This window comes from Lepisma saccharinum, chromosome 30, assembly GCF_977018435.1.
Source record: "Lepisma saccharinum chromosome 30, izLepSacc3.1, whole genome shotgun sequence".
NCBI classification, from domain to species: Eukaryota; Metazoa; Arthropoda; class Insecta; order Zygentoma; family Lepismatidae; genus Lepisma; species Lepisma saccharinum.
Window position 1 is genome coordinate 8,189,236 of NC_139258.1, and position 24,572 is coordinate 8,213,807.

The window sequence follows — 24,572 nt, forward strand, 5'->3', positions numbered from 1 at the left end:
TTATCTACATATCAGCGGTAAGGGAAATTTACAAATATTAGTATTGTTTTTGTTTGAATTATATTTTGATGCCTACGATATCCCCCCCCCCCCTTTTGAAGCTTGATATCGCCCCTTAGGAAAGTGGCTCGATTCAAAACTGATAATATGTACTGCCAAGCAGACTGAATAAATATCGTCATTTGTATTAAAAGTATCATTTTTGTTGATTTTTGATTTTTTTTTTAAAAAAAAAACATGCTTCAAATTGCTTGCATGGTTTTTGGAACCATGCACATAGATATATGTTTTTTATAGAAAGGCTTGTTCTAGTAAACTGCTCTAAAATATTTAAACAGTTTGATTAAAGAAAATAAAAAATATACGTAAACATACATTTTTCTGTTTCTGATACTGTAACTACTATGGAAATATTTGTTGAGTGTGTTAATGAAAACAATAATAATTTCAGTAACTTTTCTTCCAGTGAAACTAAAACATCTTTGATGTTATGATTGTAACTTAAAATATTAACTTATATATTTTAATAGTGCTTGTAGCTGAATTTTGGAGATTTTTTAATGATAGTTTGAAAAATAGCAGCTGCTATGTTTATTTTCAGTTTAATGTTATTGACACTATTTATGGTTTAATATGATTAGTATTTTGTATATTATTATACACAAAACGTTTGCTATTTTTGCCCATAAAATTATTGAATTTTAAATGAAGAGAAATCTTGTGTTTACATTTAGTTTCGTATGAGCTTCACAACATCAGTACATATATTTTATTTCCTTTATTTCCCTATCTTAGAATCTAATAATCACCATTAAATGATTACGAGATTAATGTACTTTCACCAAAAGTGTTTCTGGTATATACAATACCCTTATGTACAGTGGGATCCTTGAGTATTACCGTGCAAATTGTCCATGACTATTTTCATTAATTTCTTTTCAAATCCTGTGTGTTTTTAAGACATGGATTTTTATGTATTCTGGTGCAGAAGTTGTCAACAGCTTGTTTTGAGTTTTCTTTTCATTCTTGAAGCTCTTATTGGGTCAAATAAAGTGCACGAACATGGTGATGGACAATTTGCATGGTAATACTCATGGATTCCACTGTACATTATTATATAAATTATTTTTTTGGAGTGTTTTAAATCAGTGATTTAAAAAAAATCACCTGACTTAACGTGAGGAGGGACAATTTCGCACCAGGCATGCATTTATTTAAATATCGTCCGAATGGGCACTGCTACTAAAGAAAATCCACGCATAATTTGAGAGTATGAATTTCTTCCCATGTTGCAAGTGGAAGCGGTTTTTAAAGTTGATTATTAAGCTAGATACCATGTTTGAAAACTGTGATGAATACGTATTTACAGAATCCCATGTATTCCTTATGGAGAGACAACTTTAAATTGAAGTTACGGCTAAACAAATGGGAGTTTCGACTATTTCTAGCGCAAATATCATCTTCAATAGATCCTTTACCCGATCATATATTTTTTCCCGCCATCGGAAGTTTGATATCTCCAAGAAAACGAGTAAAATAATTCTCCTATAAGCGTAATGCATTTCTCCTTGCCTCCTACAGCCATCCTGGCAGTGTTGCCAAACCTGATGTGCATAAAAGAGCTAAATTTCACCTTAAATTGAGCTAAGTTGACTTTCAAGGAGCTAGATTAACGAAGGCTGGATAAAGTGCCTCTAATGGTAATTTTAGTTGTCAAGAGGGTGGGGAGGGGGCGCTGCTATTACCGGTAACTTTAAAGTGATGACAATCTACTCTTAGTTTTCACCTTCTAGATCTGACGGCATGACCCATCCCAAAAATTCACCGATGGTTGTGTGAATCGAAAATAAAGGATTACCGGATAACAATATTGTCATCTTCACCTCAGTCAAGGCGCTATATAAAAATAGCTGGGAAGGTAAGAGGGGGGTGAGACGACGCAGCCAATATAATAATATCACGTCACGTGCAAAATGTATACGCATGCCAAAAGTTGGTCTATGTTCGGGGCTAGTGATGCATAGTGGTGCGGGTGCCACAGTTCACGGCCAAGCGAGTGCACGAAAGAGCCAGATCTGGCCTTAAAAGAGTTAAGTTGGCAACAGTGCTTCCAGCTGCCTCGGAAAGAAGGAGCTAAGGGAAATTGTCCCTCCCCCCCTTAAATCAAGATTTAGATCAATCAACCTTACTGCCAAGTGAAATTCTTACTCTTTGATTCCCACCTGTAGGCGTGTTATTGTAGGAAGTCATGTTTGGTGCGAGGCAAATATGCTGAAATTGAAGTAAAGTTATAGATAGCCTCACTGCCCCCTTCGCTTAGTGAGTGTAATTGTTGCGAGTTGTAATTGTTGCGAGTTATAATGTTGCTATGCAATAGTTACAATATTGAAGGCAAGAAGAAAACCCTTCCTGTTTCATTACAAGAGTATCGTTATAATGTTATTAATTACAAGCGGTAAATTATTACAATCTGAATGAATTGTCTTTCCAGGATCTTAAGGTGAATCAAACGGAAGCAAGAATACAAGGATTGACCGCGAGAACGAAACTCCTACCCGTTAACTATTCCATCAAATTCTCGCCAAAACTGTCTGCAACTTCTCCAAACGCAACTAAATCCTTCTCTATGGGTTTCTGTAAGTATAATGGTATTCCATTTCTCGTATTTATTGGTATAAATGGAAGCAAGCTGTAATATCCGGTTCATATGTTCAGTTGTAGTAAGAACTATCTCCACATAGAAGATCATTTCACTCAACAAGGCTCTATAGCCGGTCACGTGACACAACTGTATGGTTGGTGGGGCGGGGCACCAAAGTTCTGTAGCTAGGGGAACTGAGTTTACTATGAGGGGTGCAAAATGTTAATTATCATATTAACTTAATCTCAAGTATAGTGATTATTATTATTGTGTGTGTGTGTGTACAGTGTGATCCATGAGCATTACCGCGCAAATTGTCCATCACCATGTTCGTGCACTTTATTTGACCCAATAAGAGCTTCAAGAATTAAAAGAAAACTCAAAACAAGCTGTTGACAACTTCTGCACCAGCATACATAAAAGTCCATTGCTTAAAAACACACACGATGTAAGAGAGAAATTAATAAAAATAGTCATGGACAATTTGCCGAGCAATACTAGCGGATCCCACTGTACAGTAAGGTCATGCTTATTCTTACTTGATGGGCCTCCCCGATGGCGTAATATGTCGCTTTGTAATCAAGGGGTCCCGGGTTCGTTATCCTATTGAGGCACGTCGTTGTTCGAGTACCATTTTAAACTACAAGGTGGCGAAAAAGTCATCACCTGATTTTCTTAGCCTGTAGCTTGGGTTTTAAATTAAACAAAATAGTTTTGTTTTATTAAACTTTTATTGATACTTGTAAGTTTTATGTCCTCAATTTTTAAAGATAGCATCCAACAAATGACCACCATTCGAATTGATGCAAATTTGGGCTCTTTTTATTGCGTTTTCCATGGTGTTGGAAATCGGCGGGGAAATGCTGAATATTGTCCTGTAACGTCTCTGGCCTCTTCACATAAACCAGTGACTTCAATTATCTCTAATGTAAAAAATCTTGAGCGGTCAAATCGGGGGACCTGGCCGGCCATGGCAAATCACCAAAACGGGATATTACTCTGCCCGGAAAAGTGTCACGCAAAATGGTCACAATTCTTCCACGGTTTTGTGGGGTACACTTATCCATTTTCGCACACATTAAATTTCGTGAGTATCTTCTATTTAACTGACAAAACACTATTGATATAAACAGCAAGATGTCAAAATAAAGGTCAGTTCAAATAGGATGATGACTTTTGCGCCACCCTTTACATATTCAGTCTATGATCATAAATCGGACTTAAAACAAAAACAAAATCAAACAGACTTATTACTTGATTAATTTTGCATTGTTTATAGCTGTACGATGCAGCTTCCCCCCTCTAGATGCATTAAAAATATAATGTTAAGATTTAGAGTATCTAATATATGCTAATGCTGTATTAGCATAATGAAAATAGCAAATAAATTCACATAAATCATAATTCATTTTTCTTCTCGTGTGTACGTATTACTTGCATTGTATGTCAGCTGACATCATCAAGGAGAAGCACATAATATACAGCCCCATAGCTAGATATTTGGCTCAGCAAGCAGAATCGTAGTTTGGCTCCCTCCATCAATACTTTCCTACATTTTATGTGCGTCCTTCGACACTTTATTCTTATGCCATGGTTTGTGATAATTATACATTTTACAAATTTTGAAATGAGGAAATAAACAAAACTAATTAAAAGCAATGTAGGTTACATTGAAGATTCTGATTTAATAAAAGTTGAGCACAAAGGCGTCTCGTGAACGCATGCGTCCGTCCATTGTAGGGAAAAGGACAGCTTGCTCTGCGACGACATTAATGAGCATTTCTACATTCTAATTTCTTCATATAGGAGATGTATTTATTTTACACGAGGGCGCTGAACTGAGCTTGTATTACATTTCTTGGTTCTGAATGACGCATGCGTCAATTGTGGGAAAAGAATTATTACTTTATTTCACTTCAGATCCAAGAAATGTAATATAATCTTAGTTGAGCGCTCTCGTGTAAAATAAATACTTCTCATATATGAAGAAATTAGAATGTAGAAATGCTCATTAATGTCGTCGCAGAGCAAGCTGTCCTTTTTCCCACAATTGATGCATGCACAGCATGCGTTCACGAGACACTATTACTACTCCTTTGGCCAACAGAAAATTTCAGCAATATGTTACCAGTGAGGGATGCTTCGCTTATTGCAAGAAAAGACTCTCGAGTGTTCACAGTTGTTGTTAAATTTTAAACACGTAATACAGGGTGTTCATAAAGTCCCGGTACTATTACAAGGGAAACATAGCTCGGAAACTACATGCAATAGAACAATGCTGTTGATTGCAAAATGAGCTACAACTCCACGTTTATATGCCAACCATAATTTTTCAACAAGATGGTGCACCCCTTCATTGGTCTAAGGCTGTTCGAGATCTCCTGGATGGGCATTTCACTGGTCGTAATGGGCCTATTCCCTGGCCACCGCGATCTCCTGATATCACACCCTTGGATTTCTTGTTCTGAGGGTATGTCAAAGATTGTGTTTACCGCACTCCGATTTCAGATGTTGCTACTCTTCGAAGAGGAATAACGGAGAGTATCCTAACTGTTACTGGTGATATTGTGAGGCGTGTATGGGCAGAAGTGGATTACCACCTTGATGCTCTGAGAGCAACTAGAGGGACGCACATTGAGGTGAATGGCATATAAACGTGGAGAGTTGTAGCTCATTTTGCAATCAACAGCATTGTTCTATTGCATAATGTTTCCGAGCTATGTTTTTTATAATGGTACCGGGACTTTATGAACACCCTGTACTACTAACAAGATTCATGGTCCAATTGCTTTTTTTTTGCTTTTGTTGAATTTATCCCATTTTGTAACTGTAACATTAATCAAGATACTAATAAAATGTGAAGGGAGCGTGAGTTGTCCTGAAACATTACATGTTGTTTAGCTTCAAAGGCAGGATCGACGATTAGGCGGGGCGTGGGGGCAATCGCACACCCACCTTTGCCCCCGCAGTATGCTAAACCTTATGTACCAAAGGAAATTAAACTGCCCTTCCCCCCATAGTTTTGGCACCATAACTCCCCCAGTTTTGGAACCCAATCACCGCCACTGTGGAAAGGCATTTGTTCACATTCTTTTTACAGCCTGGAAGTCATTGTTGAGACATCATTGAATACCGGGACATGCATAACTAAGTTATTTTTTATTTAATTACTTGAATACCTAAGTTTTCAGGACGTGTATTACGATAGCATTCATTTAGACTAAACGCACCTCACTTGTGTTACCAAACTTGCAGAAAATAAACTGTTTTGTGAATTCATCATTCGATTTCACCTGTGGACTTGACCTCATGTTGACGAAGATAGCTTAACAACCTATAACTTTCCCTGCACTAACATAAAAGGATGGTATAGGTTGTTGAACATAAAGTAACGTCCATAAAGTCGAACCAAAGTTTGCACAGTACGCTATAAACATCACTGTTTCCTTCCTTTTCCTTTGACTACAGCAGATAGCCAAATACGGAAGTGTTCTCTTCTTGTGTCAAATGACGGGTGTATGACTGATGCGAAACATGAGAAAGTTCTGCTTTACGATGATAATAAAACCACGCGGAAGAACACTTTTGTTTGTTCGATCCAGGAGTTCTGTAGTTTGACAGATCCGACCGAAAATACTTTTCCTGCATAAAGAGAGAACATTACTGAAGTCTTACTAAATGAGACATTCTGCTAATTACACGTGGAACGAAGTAAACCGTCATTAATATCTTCCCCGAAAAACTAACAACCTGAGACTTAACACAAACTGTAAATATTATTGTCACTTGTCATCTATCTTAGTTTCTTGGTAAACCTTAAATTTATGTACATCTATAAAACTGGATGCAAGTTTTTAAGTTTCAGTCAATGGGGGGACAGCATTTGTTTAAAACTTGGGCAAATGTAGATGAATACTAAGATAAGTTGAATGGCCATTTTCATCAGCCCCGTCCAGTTCGCAGCACTGTTTGCCTCTCTCTGCACTCGCGCGTCTATAGAGCGTCTCAACCTTAAAAGTCAGGATGGGTTAAATAGAGCGCGGCGTTGCCAAATCAACAAACGAAGGAACACCGAGTTGCTGTTAATCGCTAATGATTGTGACAAATTTACTTCCTTAATATCGTACAGGAAATCTTCAAAATCTATGTATTTGATGCATTTTTTTTTTTAAAAAAAAGCGATAGTTACCTCAAGATTAGCATGTAAATCTTTATATTTCGACGTAACTATTTACTATTTTACATTTGCATTATATGTGTAATACACGCAATGAATTTGATACGCGATACAGCCCGCATAAACAAACTACGATTGCCAAATAAATAACGGTGCTGTGGAGTAACAATGCATTCTAAAAATAACTTCAAACAATTGCCAACATTTTTCTCTTGGTCTGCACGTGTATCGCGACAAACCGAAAAGTTTCTCGCTAACAAACTTTTTCGTGTTACGGTCTGATGATTTATACAAAATATCCAATGTATATATATATATATATATATATATATATATATATATATATATAACTCTCCTCGTAAGCAAATTAATTTACTCTCGCGAAGAATATCATATCTACAAACACCATAGATCCCATAGGAAAAAAACTGGCGAAGTTGTTGAAGCGGTTTGATATTTATGGCTTTTGAAGTATTTACTAGAAAAAAATTAAGCGTTTTGCAAAATTGCATAATTATGGAAATTTGAGATCACCTGAATTTATGACAGGTTATATAATGCTGTCAGTAAATATAGCATAAAAACTCTACAGGATAATGATTTCAATATTTGAAATTTTTGACTTTTACATTTTGTAAATTTTGTAACATCTGGCGACGCAGCGGTGGTAGAGAAGGACAGAGCTATTGACAAAACTCATGTATTAGAGAGAGAGGGGAGTACTGCATTTACTTCCATACTGACTTTTAAGGTTGAGACACTCTTTAGTGTGTTACACGATGAAACATCGAATTGTCTACTTCGATGATTTGGTGTCAAGTAGTGTATTTGGTGTCTGCACCGTTTCCACTACGTTCTAGAACGGTGTAATGTGTGGTCACGTGGTGCGTGTTAACTAATCAAATGAACGTTTAAAGAAGCAGACAGGCATTTGTTTAATCTTCTGAACTTGAACACCGCTATGTCTACTTTAGGGGTGTGCGGGACAATTATTTTGGTTGAGACGGGAAATTTTTGAAATCCCGACATTCGGGACGGGAAAATTTTGCAATTTCCTGACAAGGTAGGGAAATTTTCGGGACGGGAAATGTTCGAAATTTCCCCAAGCTCTCAAATTATCTCTAATTCTACACGTCATTTTCACCTTAAGTGATTGTTTGGCATTTCTGGAATAAAAACTGACAATTTCCGATAAGTTCCAGACACTTGCAATGCAGAAAACGTCGATATTTAACTACTTTTTTATTCGGGATCCCGAAAAGTAAGGAATTCATTTCGCAAAGTCGGGATCGGGACGGGAATTTTTTTTTTCCCGATCCCGACTTCTCGGGATCCCGCACACCCCTAGTCTACTTGGTTGAACGTCATTTCCTTGCACCAGCCTGACACCAGAATACACCTGCACTACACCTAGCGCCAAAAAGTGCAGTGAACTAGACTGGGAGTGACAGAAAAGCGAAGTAAAATAAACCAAATCAATCAATCAATTAAAAATACTAAATCAGGAAATATTTCAATTACTCTGGGTGGGTGGGAATGTGGAATTATCAAATAATATTACGGATACTTTGCAATAGTAAAAAAAAAAAAAAAAAAAAAAAAAAGGGGGTTATTTCCCACCCTGTATTTGTCTTGTGTAGTATCGGTGGTGTGTATGTATGTGTCTTGTGTTGTAGTTGTGCTGTCTAGTATGTTTGTGTAGTAGTTGTGCTGTCTAGTAGGTTTGTTTTGCGTAGTAGTTGTGCTGTCTAATGTGTTTGTGTTTGTCTTGTGTAGTAGTTGTGGTGTGTTTGTGTTTATATTGTGTTATAGTTGTGAAGTGTTTGTGTGTGTCTTGTGTAGTAGTTGTGCTGTCTAATGTGTTTGTGTTTGTCTTGTGTAGTAGTTCCTCCATTCATATTGGGGGTTAGGCGTAGAGCTGACAACTCTGCACTGTAAAAAGCCATGTCAAGAATCAGCAATATAAGGCCATGGATGTTCCCAAGGTAAAATATTCCGGAGGTAAAATAGTCCCCCGTTCGGATCTCCGGGTGGGGACTACTTTGGGAGGTCCCTGGACTAAGGATAAGATCTACGTTAGGAATAAGAAAAATATTAAATTAGGCACCTGGAATGTTCTGAGCCTTTACCGGCCTGGGGCATTTCAGTGTACAGTTAATGAGATAGTCAAGTATAAATTAGATGTAGTAGCTGTCCAGGAAGTTAGGTGGCCAGGAGAAGGGAATTGTAAAACTAAAAATTATACTTTTTTCTATGGTGGTACTGAAAATCATAATTTTGGAACAGGCTTTTTCATAAATAATAGAATTATCTCGGCTCTTAAAACAATAGAATTTATTAATGATAGGATATCATATGCAGTTTTACAGGGTAGGTGGTGTAAAATTATTTTAATAAACATACATGCACCAACGGAAGATAAAGATGATAATACTAAAGATGATTTTTATACAGAGTTAGAACAGGTCTTTGATAAATTTTCTCCGTATGATATGAAAATTCTGTTAGGTGACTGTAATGCACAGATTCGGAAAGAAGAGACATTTAAACCCACGATTGGTAAAGAAAGTCTTCATGAATTAAGTAATGATAATGGTATAAGATTGATTACTTTTGCAACCTCAAAGAATTTAATTGTGAAAAGTACTACTTTTAAACATAAAGATATCCATAAATATACCTGGTCTTCTCCAGATGGTAAAACTCATAATCAGATAGATCATATTCTCATTGATAAGAGAAGGCATACTAGTATAATTGACGTTCGTACACATAGAGGTGCTGACTGTGCCAGTGACCATTATTTAGTAATTGCTAAATTAAGAGAAAGACTCTCAGTGATAAATCATAAGCAACAAAATCTAAACGTTAAAAAATTTGATATAGGAAAGTTTACTGATGAAAGAATTAAGAAAGATTACCAAATTAAACTGTCAAATAGATTTGATGTTTTGCAGGATTTAAATGATGATGAAAATATAAATGAAACAGACGTAAATAAGAATTGGGAGCACATACGTAATGCAATAGAATCAGCAGCTAAAGAAAGTATAGGATACCATAAACCGAGAAAAAGTAAGCCATGGTTTGATAGTGAATGTCATAATCTAATAGAAATAAGAAATCAGGCTAGACTTAGGTGGTTAAATAACTCTGATGATACAAATCTAAACAATTATAATAGAATAAAGCGAGAAGTTAACCGCACGTTTAGAAGTAAAAAAAGAGATTACTTGAAAAGCAAAATTAACGAAATTGAAACAAACAGCAAAAATAAAAATATCAGAGATTTATATAAAGGTGTAAATGAGTTTAGAAAGGGGTGGCAACCTAAAGTAAACTTGATAAAAGATAAAGACGGTGATTTTCTAGCTGACCCAAGCGATATTCTAAATAGATGGAAGAACTACTTTAATGACCTTTTAAATGTCCATGTAGGAGGTAAATCAGAAGTAAATGAAGTACACACAGCAGAACCTTTAGTCCCAGAACCTAACTTGACTGAAGTTAAAGATGCTATTAAAAGGCTAAAGAATAACAAAGCACCTGGCATTGATTTAATACCAGCTGAGTTAATTAAATATGGTGGAAATTCATTAATTTGTCAAATTCATAAATTAATTTGTTTAATATGGAATAAAGAAGAAATCCCTCAACAGTGGAAAGAATCCATAATTGTTCCTGTGTTTAAAAAAGGTGATAAAATGAACTGCAATAATTACCGTGGAATTTCTCTACTCTCAACAACATATAAAATATTATCTAACATTCTTTTAACAAGACTAACCCCATATGCTAATGAAATTATAGGTGATTATCAATGTGGATTTAAACGCAACAGATCAACTACAGATCAAATTTTTCACATCAGACAGACACTTGAAAAAAAGTGGGAATATAATCAAAATGTCCATCAGCTATTCATTGATTTCAAAAAAGCATATGATTCGGTCAAAAGAGATAAATTATATAATATATTAGTAGAGTGTGGAATACCTAAGAAGCTTGTTAGTATGATAAAAATATGCACCAGTGAAACAGAAAGTAAAATTCGTGTGGGTATTAATATGTCTGACAAATTTACAATTCATGATGGGTTAAAACAAGGAGATGCATTATCTCCATTGCTCTTTAATTTTTCCTTAGAATATGCTGTTAGGAAGGTAAACGAAACTAAAGAAGGACTAAAATTAAATGGTGTGACTCAGTTGTTAGCATATGCAGATGATGTAGACTTACTGGGGGATGATGTGAATACAATTAAGAATAATGCTAAAATATTTTTCAAAACTGCTAAAGAGATAGGTTTGGAAGTTAACAAAGAGAAAACGAAATATATGCTTACAGGCCGAAACCAAGTGTTAGGTAATAATCAAAATCTAATTATTGATAACAACTCGTTTGAAACAGTTTCCAAATTCAAATACTTAGGAGTAATATTAACAAATGAAAATTATATTAAAGAGGAAATAAAAAGTAGGCTTAATTCAGGAAATGCATGTTACTTCTCTCTTCATAAACTTTTGTCTTCTCGTTTAATATCTAAGAATCTAAAAGTTAAAATATACAAAACCGTAATTTTGCCTGTAGTATTATATGGGTATGAAACTTGGTCCCTTACATTGAAAGAGGAACATAAATTGAGAGTATTTGAAAATAGGATCCTTAGGAAAATCTTTGGACCTAAAAGGGATGAGGAGACAGGTGAGTGGAGAAGGTTATATAATTTAGAACTACATAATTTGTATTCATGTCCAGACATTATTAGAATAATTAAATCAAGAAGACTTAGGTGGGCAGGCCATGTGGCACGAATGGGAGAGGAAAGAGGAGTTTACAGGATTCTTGTTGGGAAACCTGATGGTAAGAGACCAGTAGGAAGGCCAAGACGAAGATGGAGGGACAACGTCGAGATGGACCTAAGGGAAATCGGTAGGGATGGAAAAGAGTATATAGATCTTGCTCAAGATAGGGACAGATGGAAGGCCTGTGTTGCTGCAGCCATGAACCTTCGGGTTTAAGAAGGCTAGAGAGTTAGTTTGCAATAGTAAAAATATTGCTTAATATCAAACTTATAGATTATGTATAAAAATTAAATTAGACTGCGAAAGCCCAGTGATACCTACTCGTTGTACTGGCATTGTCAACCTCTGCTTTCTCATTGTCCGGTACTGTAAGTCTTTTCTCCTATACATTATTCGCAACACAATTGTTTCTTTTTCGAAATAATTATGTAGAAGGCCATTTTTTACCAAACCATTCGGCGAATACTGGCGTACATGGGTGCCTCGAAATATTCCAATGTTTCACTGAAATTCAATCGATGATATGATTGTTCCAAATATGTGTTTATTTAGTGCTTTTTACACATAAAATCTTTCTGAATTTAAAATATATGTTGATTTTTTTAACTAAAGACAAGCGACCTAGCCACACTAACTGAACGTTGCAAGTGTTAGATAGGACTAAATTCTGACTTGGGCGCCACGGAAAAATCTTGAAACACTAGGGCTCCGTGAAACGAAAAAGTTTGTGAACCACTGCTGTTAAGTGTTGGAAAACCTGGAGTTTGGTTCTTAAAAGAAGTTAGACTAAACGTTATTTGCGATTACAAAATTAAAATAATTTCTAATATGCATGTATTTATTTTGTTGCAGTGAATTTAAATGCAGATGGGAAAACTGTTATTGGTAAGTACGCTCGTACTCATACTTGTGTGTGTGTGTGTAGTATATATATACAGGGTGTTTCTGTGACCGTGTTACAGACTTGCAGGGATGATGGAAGGGAACAAATGCAACAAAATGGGATAGGGAACCCAGGTCTGGAAATGCACCAGTCAAAAGTTACAAGCCAAAACCTTCGAAGGCCAGGCAACCACGCACAAAGCGGAGGGGAACCATAAAATATGTCTGGGGAAGTGGAAAACAAACACAGAAGAATCACTGTAGTGGCTTTAATGAGTAGTAACGGCAGCCATCATTACAGTTGTTCAAAGTGACGCCCCCTGCCTCGATACAGGCATGACAGCGTCGCAGTAGCTCTGTTGCATCTGCTCTAATACCCCAGTAGTCGTTCGGACCAGATCACAGGCCAAGAGTTCCTCTACATTACTCACAGCTGTGTCGTAGACAACACTTTTGACATGATCCCACAAAAAAAAATGTGGTTCAGATCAGGTGAACGGGCAGGCCAAGCAACAGGCCTGCCTCTCCCTATCCACCGCTGTGGGAAGGTCTGCGTGAGAATATCACGAGCACCAGGTACGAAGTGGGCTGGGGCCCCATCATGCTGAAACCACATGCGTTGACGAACGAGATGTGGGACATGTTCCAATAACTCGCGGTGGATGTCTCTCACAGTGTACACTGGTCCAGTTAATAACGGCGGTAAAAGATACGGACCTATTAAATGTTCCAGGGCATGCGCGGTGGATTCTTTCCCCTTTCTTTTATGATTCCCCTCCGCGTTGTAGGTTTTGGCTTGTAACTTTTGACTGAGGCATTTCCTGACCAGGGTTCCCTATCTCATTTTGATGCGTTTGTTCCCTTCCATCATCCCTGCAAGTCTATAAAACGGTCACAAAAACCCTGTATACATATATACATACATACACATTTTTTACATTAAGGTAACTATTCTACTGATAGTTTAGCAACAGTTTTCAGTAGAATAGTTTAGCAACAGTTTTCTTATAGTATCTGTGTGATGGATTATGAAACAGAACACTGTTGATTACACATAACTACCCTTAGAAAACATTCCCAGATTCATAGCTAGAGGTGAACAATTTTGTGTCACGGGCGGGACAGACGAAACACTGCCTCTTTACTTAATGAAAAATTTATTTAAATTTGTCAATTTTTAAATGATGAAAAATAAATTATTTCAGGCAAAGAGAGAAGGTAATTGACCATTGAATAATCTAGTGGAGTTGCAGGGAAATGCAACAGTTAAAGAAAAAGTTGGTGTTTTTGTGTGTCAAGGGTTGAAACAATACAAATCAAATCAAAAAGTTTAAAAGAAAATGTGTCATACCTTCTAACTTAATTATGTACAATACTTGATGTTTATCCAAATGACAATCTTAGGTTGTTGACTCACAAGATAAGATAAAGTAACAGCTTTGCATTTAATTTTGAAAATTTTGATTCAGGGGCAATGAAAATATTGTTGTTATGTATACCATGGAATTAAATGAATAACGTCATTCAATGGTGCAGTATCTTCACTGATGTATGCCACGAAATATGCAATAATCACCATGCAGAATTCATCGTGGCAGGAAACATTTTCGGGGAGGGGGTGTTCATTCATAATTGTCCCATGGGCGTCGCCAGAAATTTGAATAATAGAAATATTAGGAATCATTATACAATAATAATTAAAATTTCATTCTGAAGAAATATTCCAAAATAAAACAATAATAATTATTATTATTACCCTTGAGAGGGTTTAGTCAATCCAGCAGATGAGTGAATATCCAGCATAAGTTGTTGTTTTTTGTTTTTCTTTTACGTTTCATACAGTGTGTACTGAAATGCACAATTATTATACTTTGTTATTAAATTTTAAGATATCTTCAAGAAAGAGCTGTAAATGTTATGGAAATTTTAGTCAAAGTTTTTGTTGTTTAACCTTAAAACTTATTTGTTTGAATTTTGAAAAGTGTGGAACCAGTTATTCTCTTTAAGAACTTAGCCTGGTGCATGGATTGTAACCTCAATCGCGAACGTAATGCGCTACGAAACTGGAGATCCTAGGTTTGAACTCCTATCAAGGGGCGATTTTCAACTTTATCGGACAGGGAATTTTCAGTCTACATTCCTTGTGACGCAGGAGCAACACTGGAAAGAGGACAGCAGAAGTGAGAATGGAGGGGTCGCGAGTGGGCTGCGATTCCGAGAATAAATTCTGTTTCACTCAACTTTCAGAATTCCAAATGTATGAAAATTCTAGCTCAACCATTTCAACATTGTCTCCTTGTGTTTTTGTGATGCTTCGAAAAATAATTTGAAAATGAGTTATAGATTTTGGTTTCTGAACTTCCATTAATCCAACATGTCAGATGTTTCGGGGAGGGGGGGATTTGTACCCTAGGACCCCCCTCTAAATACGGCCATGTTCATCGTAATGACATTAGTGTTTCCATGCAGGTTCTGTTATCACCTCCGTCAACCTGAAGGCCAGAGTCATATGGAATGGGACAATTCTCGTGACATGGAACACCGCAGTCGCCAAGTACAGAAGCGGTGAGGAAAGTAACGACCACGTGATGAGTTCGGACGCTTACGAGTTGGTGTGTGAAGAATGGATTGGGAGCAAGAGAGCTTCGTCGACTGTGGAGGTGGAGGGAACATCGCACATCTTCCCTTCTGCAGGACTCAACACCCTCTACAAGATCTCTTTGAAGTGTGTTTTCGGTGGAAACAAGTATGATTGCGGTTCAACGGAAACGAAAGCAGGTACGTTCATTTTCAGCACAGTCCAGTGAAATTGTTTGTCGAATTCCTAAGGTTTGTCTTCTGTAAGACTCACCCAAATTACAATGTTTCATTTTCATACTAACAAGGGAGGTTATCTAAGTGTCCCCCTCCGATTTCCATGAAACTTGGCAGGTGTATAGAGGGGCCCAAAGGAAGAAATACGTATTTTTGTGTTTCAGCTAAAAAACTGTTTTAGGGGGCACCCCCCCCTCAAATGTCAAGATGAGGAGAAATTGAAGTGGCGATCTGACCCTGAAAACACATAAATATGGCATAGGAAGAAACATGGGGCATAGGGCCCTTCTCTACACCTGCCAAATTTCATGGATATCGGAGGCGGTGGCTCAGTCGGTAACGCGTATGACTACCATGCTAAAAGTCCCGGGTTCGATCCCCGGCCGGTTCAAATCCGGGAACTTTTCTAACGATGGAAGCGGCCCGGCGCCCACCCAGTTCTCTTGTGGACTTCTAGCCACATTTAAAACCTTGCATTCTGCTTTTTTTGCCGTTTGGCTGTCCGGATTAACGAGGTTTTACTGTATATATCTAAAAGTATACCTTCAATATGATTTTAAACAAGTATTTTAAATTGTAGGTCACATGGCCTAAGCCTGTAACGTGTTGGTAACTATTTTTTAGGAACTAACTGTACACTATTTCACAAATAGCGATGTTACAACTCCAGTCCAACGGTAAGCGACCACTCAATCACCACCAAAATCGTGCCACTTCGCTCGGGAAGACAAGACTGTCTCTCGCGACGAATACCGATGTTACGGCTCCTGTGTAACGGTAGGTGCGCACCCGATTTTTCGTCAGAACGCCGTAACTTCGCTCGGTGATGCAAAAAGTTTTCATAGAAAGTTGAAAACCGTGAGAGACATATATTTAAATGCGATTTCATGTAGCTGTCGGGCAGGAGCTTATATTCTAGGCTATCTGTGAAGCCTGAACTCTAGAGAATAAAATACAGGAGGAAAATCGATCATAAATTGTATATAAAAATATTCATATCAGTGACATGATGATGGTGATTCTGGAGTTGGCAACCTGATTTCCTACGAGTTGGCACCCTGATTTCCTACGAGTTGGCACCCTGATTTCCTACGAGTTGGCACCCTGATTTCCTACGAGTTGGCAACCTAATTTCCTATAAGTTGGCACCCTGATTTCCTATGAGTTGGCAACCTCATTTCCTATAAGTTGGCACCCTGATTTCCTATGAGTTGGCAACCTGATTTCCTCTGAGTTGGCAACCTGATTTCCTCTGAGTTGGCAACCTAATTTCCTATAAGTTGGCAACTTAATTTCCTATAAGTTGGCAACCTGATTTCCTATAAGTTGGCAACCTGATTTCCTATGAGTTGGCACCCTGATTTCCTATGAGTTGCCACCCTGATTTCCTATGAGTTGGCAACCTCATTTCCTATAAGTTGGAAACCTCATTTCCTATAAGTTGGCAACCTAATTTCCTATAAGTTGGCAACCTAATTTCCTATAAGTTGGCAACCTGATTTCCTATGAGTTGGCACCCTGATTTCCTATGAGTTGGCAACCTCATTTCCTATAAGTTGGAAACCTAATTTCCTATAAGTTGGCAACCTAATTTCCTATAAGTTGGCAACCTAATTTCCTATAACGTATTTCTATTCATAGCCTAGAACCACGTGACATAGCCCAGAACTTTGACTCTGTATACGCCACTGCTGTCGGGACTATTTCATGTGTAACATACACCATAGTTTTCATTTGGATTAAGTTTTGGAAAACATGCACGTTATATATGCATAATATGGTGCATTTCATTTTATAAGTTTAGAACGTAAGACTAATGGATTTTCGCCGTGTTTCTTATGCAGAAAATTCGCTCAAAAGGTCACATCCAGCATTTTATGTAAAATCCGCTTTATTTCGTGATTTATACATGTAAAATGTGTTCAGAATATGTTACTGCATGTATGTAAACACTTTTTTTTTCCAGCTATTAACATTTTTCGGTGTTATAGCATTTGCGAAAAATGAAAGTTCCTATCCATTACTGATAATAACGGGTATTATATCGATCCAATATTATTTGGCACACATTATGGGAAGAAAGTGATTGGTTCATTCAGTTCTTCAATTATTTATGTAACGAGTTGTCTGTGATAGATTTTGTCTTAGGATAAGAAAGGTAGTTGGACATTTTGCATAAAAATTATTTTGTATTCTTGCATGTGTGAAAAGCTGTATCATTTGATTGTTGTCATAAAATAGTGTCGTGTTGGAACAGAACACATTGTTGCAAATTGTTTCCTCGTAACAATTAGATTAGAACGTGTTCGACGTATATCCACTTTATCCACATTTGTTAGTTAATGTATTAATTTGTAGGAAATAACGAAATCTCACTTTTACATACTCGGAAAGGACTTTCCTTGCTTAATAAGTATTGTGCTTGCAGGAAGCCGAGCAGCTCATATGGAGAACAACGGGGTGGTTGCAATCTACGAGGTTGTAGACTTCCACCGCACGTGGCAAGCAGCAGAGGAAGACTGCGCGTCCAGACATGGTCATCTCGTCAGCTACAGAAGCGAGATCGAGGAACACCATCTCATGTCAGCTCTCCAATCAACCCTGCAGGAGATATGGATTGGAGCCAATTTGTGCAAAAACGTCCATCTGAAAGGTAAGAAGATGTTTCTTCTATACTCTGTCCCAGCTGACTGTAGAGTAGGTCGGCGCATAGCAGCAGAGAAGGAGGGAAATCGAGTGGTGAAAGCGCAGTGTTGCCAACCTCACGGTCCTGACTGTACATGTAAGGACATATGTAGACCTTATTCCGTAAGCTAAATGCACGACTCATCAAAATTTACACTTGCTGTTTTATCCCTAAGAAATTCTTAAACCAATCATATGGACCTGGAGACAAAAATTCTATATGCGTACGGTATTGTCGCTTTATCTTCGGAAACAGTAACACTTTAGTTCTTGATAAGTAATGAATGAATAAATTAGTCTTAAAAATTGAGAGAGGAGGTTTTTAAGACATATTTTATTTTTTGTTAATAGTGTTGCCCACGAGACGAGACTTTGGCCTGTCTCGTCTCGTGGAAATGCTGTGAAATGCTGTCTCGTCTCGAAAATATTCGTTTGTCTCGGAACACATGATCAATCTCGTCTCGTCTCGAATTTTTAAAAGCCTGTCCCGTCTCGTCCCGTGGGCAACACTATTTGTTAGGGGCTGTCTTCAATTCTTTTTGTTAAGGGGCTTATCCTTGTATTGTGTGACGGGCAAAACAGTCTATACCCTTTCCCAGCTAACTGTGGAGCAGGGCCGCGCATGGTGTCAGAGAAGCTAAGGAAATCGAGTGGCCAGAGCGAAGCGGTACAAGCTGCTGGGAAGCGCTTTTTCTTTTTCCAGTCACCTTGTGAATGCGGGTTCATTTCTTGCTCTCTGATTGGCTGTTGGAAAGTTACGGTGCTCTGATTGTAAGAATATCTTATTTGCGCTGTACGTTAGGCTAGATTAGATTAGAAAGCAGCAAATTTGCGCTGAAAATAGGAAATAAGATATTCTCACAATCAGAGCACCGTAACTTTCCAACAGCCAATGAGAGAGCAAGAAATGAACCCGCATTCACAAGTTGACTGGAAAAAAAATCGCGGCTGGGAAGGTTGGTAACTGCAGTCGCTTCCCCCCTCCACGCAATTCCGTTCCTCTCATGTGTTCATTGGTGGAGCCGTCTCGCGCCACTACTTGCGCAGAGACTTCTTCTCGTTTGCCTGCTCCACAGTTAGCTGGGACAGAGAATATGTGCTGATATGCCCATAATATCAAAATCAAGCAATCCATCAAACATGAATAGTTCTTACGTCATAAGTGATCAGTGTACTGTTGGTGCTACTGCATTACACACTACAAAAACATCGCAATCTCCTTCCACTGGCCTTAAGAATACACAGTCCGTCCAGTGGGAAAGGTGACTAATGAGAAATGAAAGATAAGACGTTGTGGACTGGTTGTTTACAATAACGTTTATTGAAAATAGACACCTTGTGAGTCAATATATGCACTGAAGCTGTTGTAGAACTTTCTGAGGCAGTCTTGGTACAGTCTTAGAAAAAAATACCTGGGCCACGGGACGTAGAATTTCGTAACGTCTTAAAGCCTGCTGTTTATGCAACCCAAATAACAAAATATTCGCTTAAGTTTGCCTGGTGATTCTGAGTTCTCGGGAAGGATTGAGCTTTGATAGCATGAGTCACATGACTCGTGCCCCAGCCACAACAAACAGCTGGGTGCTACGATGCCTCCAGAAGATAATTTCAGGAACTGGTTTCTTGACAAGAGCTACTCGTAAGGAAATACTATTTTTTCAAGTGATATTAGAGTCATTGTCAAGAAGGTTCGCTGAAATGATGGTTCTCATCACAGACCACATGCCACACGTTAATTGTTTAAGTCCAGTTCATGCACTGGACCTACAGATTAAAATGGGATCCGAACCAAATGCCTCTCTATTTGGTATTGAATTCGGAAGCCTTTCATTACATGGCGAAGACGTTACCACTACGACATCAGAGAGGCAATGGAACCCCTTGAGAAAGAGATAAGCGAAAATTGCTACGTGACAAGCCATATTTGCCCGTAAATTTTAAAAATAAGGCAATATTTTGTACTGACAGTTTCGAACCGTGGGAGAGGCATATATTTTTTTGTACCATCGTCCATTTCACGAGTTTATAATTCTTCCTCACCGACTCGAGTAACGCGAGTGGTAGAAGAAAAGCGAAGTAAAATAACTGAAACAGAAATAAAAGGAAAAAGCGAAATACATTTTATTCATAATATTCTGCAGTCACTTGAGTTGTATTCACGGGATGCTATCTTTAAAGAAAGCCGTGGTCTCTTCCTTGTCTTTTTCGCTTTCTTTGTGCTCTTGCTTCCCCCGTCACGATTGGTCTAAAACTAATTAATGCGACGTTAATTAAACAATCCAAACAACGAATCAATGCACAATCAACTGCACAAAACAACATTCCAAATGTTTTCGAATCGGAAAACAATTGAGATGCTGTAAAATGACTTAAGATGCAGTAATAAAGTGGGAATTCGGTACCGTATAGAATTAAATCGGTAGAGATGTTCGATTTGATTGGACTTTTGTTATTTAGATTTGCTATTCTTTCACTGTTGGCAAATTGCGACGATGAAGATGAGTGATGCTATGATGAAATTGATGAAGGGACACTTACCAAGGACACCCACGCCCAAGTCGAGATTCTAACCAGGGACCCATGGCATCGTAGCGCGCTGTGCTAACCACTCCTCCATGGAGTGGACATTATAGCATATTTTGTGTGCTCAATTGGGATCAATCAATGGAATGAATAGGCATATTATATGATTAATAAATTCATATCATAATACCACGTCATATTATTCGGCACGAAGTAACATCAGAGACATTCAATCTTGCATTTTTGCCTTTCAACTAATTCTTTGAATTCAGGTTAATCACAACAATAAGATAAATTATGAAGCAAATGATAATGAATGTGGGATATTGACAGTTATTACGAATTACCTGACAGAAACAACATTAAGCAGGCTCGGTGGTCAAACTCATTAAGTGATTGACATTCGATATCGTCGCCAAAGTTCCCGGGTTTGAGTACCGTCCTTATCGGGGGTGTTGGACTATTTCGTCATCAATTTCATGTAATGGTCACTCGTCCTTATCGTCGCGATCATCGAACAGGGAATAAAAATTATAAAAATAAATACGATGGAAGAGTACTTATTTCATCTCTCACGAAATCTCCTACAAAACCGGAATATATGAAATACATGTATATTCATTCACATACATTTTCGATTTCTATATTTAACTAATCGAGACCGAGAACGGGAGAGCAATTTTCAATTCGACAAACCGAGAGACGGAGAAACTGTCAAGTCTCGTTTCTTCTTGGCACCTCCGTAATCGAGTTGTTCTGTTTGTCATTGGCTTTGTATTGGCAATTATTGTCATTATTCTTCCCCTGCAGGTAAACCATAACGATGAATTATGATCAAATGAAGCAGATAAAAGGGCAAGAACAAGAAAGTCATGCCTGTTCGGGACTCCAAACCAGAACCTTATGTAACGAGATTTGAAATTCTGGAGAAGGCGTCCGTGTTTCGCTTGGTTTTCTCTTTCCTCTACTTCTCTTATATTATCATACATGTATAATAAAAATGGATCTGATACGATATGTTGCGATTCATAATTGTGCTGGTTAGATGCTACAGATGTGAACTCCAACCTGCAATATATTATTCCCTTTTGTTTCGTATCTGGTGGAACATGAAATTTTCTTACACTGTGACAATTTCTTTCTTAGTTTTGGTTTGGTTCACAGATATGCTAATCTGGACTCGACCTTCAGTTTAAAGTGGGATATTAACCACTATGTGCATCAACCGTGTATCAAACCCGGGATCCACTGATTACAAGGCGACGACCTTATCACTACGCCATCGAGGAGGCCCCATGACAAAATGTTATTCACTCGATCTCTACCATAATTTATTTCAGCATTTACATTTTCGTTTTCTTCTTCTTTTTTTCCTTTTGTTAACTACTCTTATACAACTCTTTTTGCGTCTTCGAATTTCTTCTTGTTTCCGGAAAAAATAATACATGCAGGCTGTATAAAAATCCCCCGTTCAAATAGATAAAACGTTCACTCTCGAGAACTAATTTACATGAAACTATTGAAATGTTAACTGATATAACTGCAGATGAAACAATACTTACAGCCACTAACGAAATACATATCTATTCTTGTGTAGCCTCACAGACAACAAGTATCTTGCTGACTACGGGCGAAGTTCACTGAACTAAAGGGTGGTGGCAAGCAAGCAGGCTTCTGCTCTACCAAAGACGAGGTCACGTGTTCCAGTTATCAATGGCGTACGAAATAAGGAGGAACATAGCTATCTGACGTATGTTTTGGTCCCGTCATTGCACGTAGAACACTTTATCGTCGTGGCCTTGAAGTTCCCTCAGGGCACTCCTACGTAAAGGCTTCTCAGCTAGAAGGATATCTTCCCCATTGAGTGGAGGAAAAGTGGGTGCGTATAGAGGTCCTTCAACTTTCGTATTCTTTTTCATTTCAGAACCCCTGCTGTATCGTCGACTTAATCCAATCTATCCGATGTAGGTTTTAGGTTCTGTTTCTGTTCGGTTATTTCACGTTGTCTTCCTACTTATGTTATTCGCGACGAAGGTTCTGGATTCGATAATCAGGACAATAACGGGTTTGTGTTGGTTACTTGATTTGGTGTCTTAAGTCCACTTTATGTCCTGTTAGGCTAATCGTGAATGGACCTACAGTTTAAAGGGGGATCCGAACCACTATGTTCCTCCACCGAGTATAGAACCCGGGATCCCATAATTACAAGGCGTCCACGATCCCACTGCGCCATCAGGGATTGTGTTCGAAACGAATGAATCAAATTTGAGTGATATGATATGCAACCATTGGAAGACTATTGAAAGAAAAGCTATGGGAACCTGCCAGTTTTTCTACTGCAGACAGGAAACCATAAACATGGAAGAGAAGCTTATATTCTATGAAACCTGACGCTATGTGCTCGAATACTGGCTAAATATAATCCATAGAGGCATAGCAACGTTAAACAACCTCTTATATGATACATATAGGTTTAAAAAGGTCGAAATACAAAGATTGTGTGCGCCTCACTGATGGCGTAGTGGTAAGGCCTTGTAATCAAGGGGTCTCGGGTACGATACCAGGTGATCGCACATAGTTTTTGGGATCCCACTTTAAACTGTATGCAGTTCAGATTAGTCTATCTGTGCCGGTGACTCAGTCGGTAACGCGTCTGACTACCATGCTATAGGCCCCGAGTTCGATTCCCGGCCGGTTCAAGCCCGGGAACTTTTCTAACGTTGGAAGCGGCCCCAGCGCCCACCCAGCGTCGAATGACATGGGTACCTGGGGGAAACCCTGGGGGTAAAGCCTGTCAGGGGCGTGATGCTGATCACATCACCCCCACTCACGAACGAATCAAGAAAGTGTGGGGCGTTACCCCCACACCCCCTATACGCCTTCATGGCGTAGCGCCAAGCACAGGTGAGAACTTTACCTTTTTTTTTTGCATAAAGTGGACTTACAACAAAATTTAAACTTGCGATAAAGATTATGATAAGGTATTAAAGAATTGGGTCTAACACATTTTTTTATTGTTTACCAATGACTTTGTTAACTAATATTCTTAATTTCAGTTTCAAGATGAAATCGGCTACGAAATAAAAGGAGTGGGTTCATATTTCTGTTACGAAATTCCACTTTTGTAGTAGACCTGTGCCACACTAAGATGTGACATAATAAACAAATCTGAGACACTTTCAAAGTATTAAATTGCTATCTACGTATTTGGGAACAATCTTTCAATATAATACTTTTTTTGGACGCGTCAAATCATAGTATTTAATTCCTGTTTTAGCAGCTTTAAGAAACATGATTTTTTGGGGGGGGGTTACAAATGCCCTTTCTGCTCCCGTCAAGTTACGCCTATGACAAACAGGAATTCAAAGTAAAAGACTGTCCCGACTAAATCGGGAGACACGTCTGATAGATTTACAATTGGGAAAATCATAATTAAGCGTGTAGTTGAAAACAACCTATTTTCATATATTGCATGCAGCTCTACTTTTTCTGCAATGTGGATCAAGAACTGGGGACGTGGAGAAGCACAACACTCCACGTAACCAATAGTCACGTGACCCTCTTTGCTTTCCTGTCATGTTGACCTTCGCGTGGGACACATTTCTCGGTGTTAAGACAGGCAAAATCACCCGATCATCGAAGGGTGCAATATGTGTTGCCTACCCTCCTGCATTACTTCCTCCTATTAAAGCCTTATGGGGAAGAACTTTTTTCCATGACTGTACTCCTGTTTTGGAATTGCCTCCAAAATCGCGGTCGAAGCCTTTTGGATGTCTGGAATGGTGTCGAAACGCCTTCCTTTCAACGCCAATTTCAGTTCTGCAAATAGCCAGAAATCGCATGGAGCTAAATCTGGAGAATATGGGGGGTGATTGAGCTCCACTATCCCTTTTTGGCCAAAAACTGGCGTACCAACCTGCTCTTGTGAACGGTTGCATTGTCGTGAAACAGAGACCATTAGCCCTGTTCCAGATATTCAGGCCGAACTCTACGAATCCTGACCAATAGACGATGCAAAACACCCACGTAATACTCAGCGTTCACA

General features: G+C 38.3%; 1 protein-coding gene across 3 annotated transcripts in view; it reads left to right on the forward strand.

The window, feature by feature from the left end:
- LOC145982078 (uncharacterized) overlaps positions 1-24,572 on the forward strand; it is a 187,355-nt gene that overhangs the window by 107,613 nt on the left and 55,170 nt on the right. For all 3 annotated transcript variants that reach the window (XM_083115674.1, XM_083115675.1, XM_083115676.1), the window contains exons 8-11: positions 2,492-2,636; positions 12,476-12,508; positions 14,975-15,283; positions 17,748-17,972. In XM_083115674.1, coding sequence (XP_082971800.1) covers positions 2,492-2,636; positions 12,476-12,508; positions 14,975-15,283; positions 17,748-17,972 — 712 coding nt within the window. The remainder of the gene's footprint in view (positions 1-2,491; positions 2,637-12,475; positions 12,509-14,974; positions 15,284-17,747; positions 17,973-24,572) is intronic.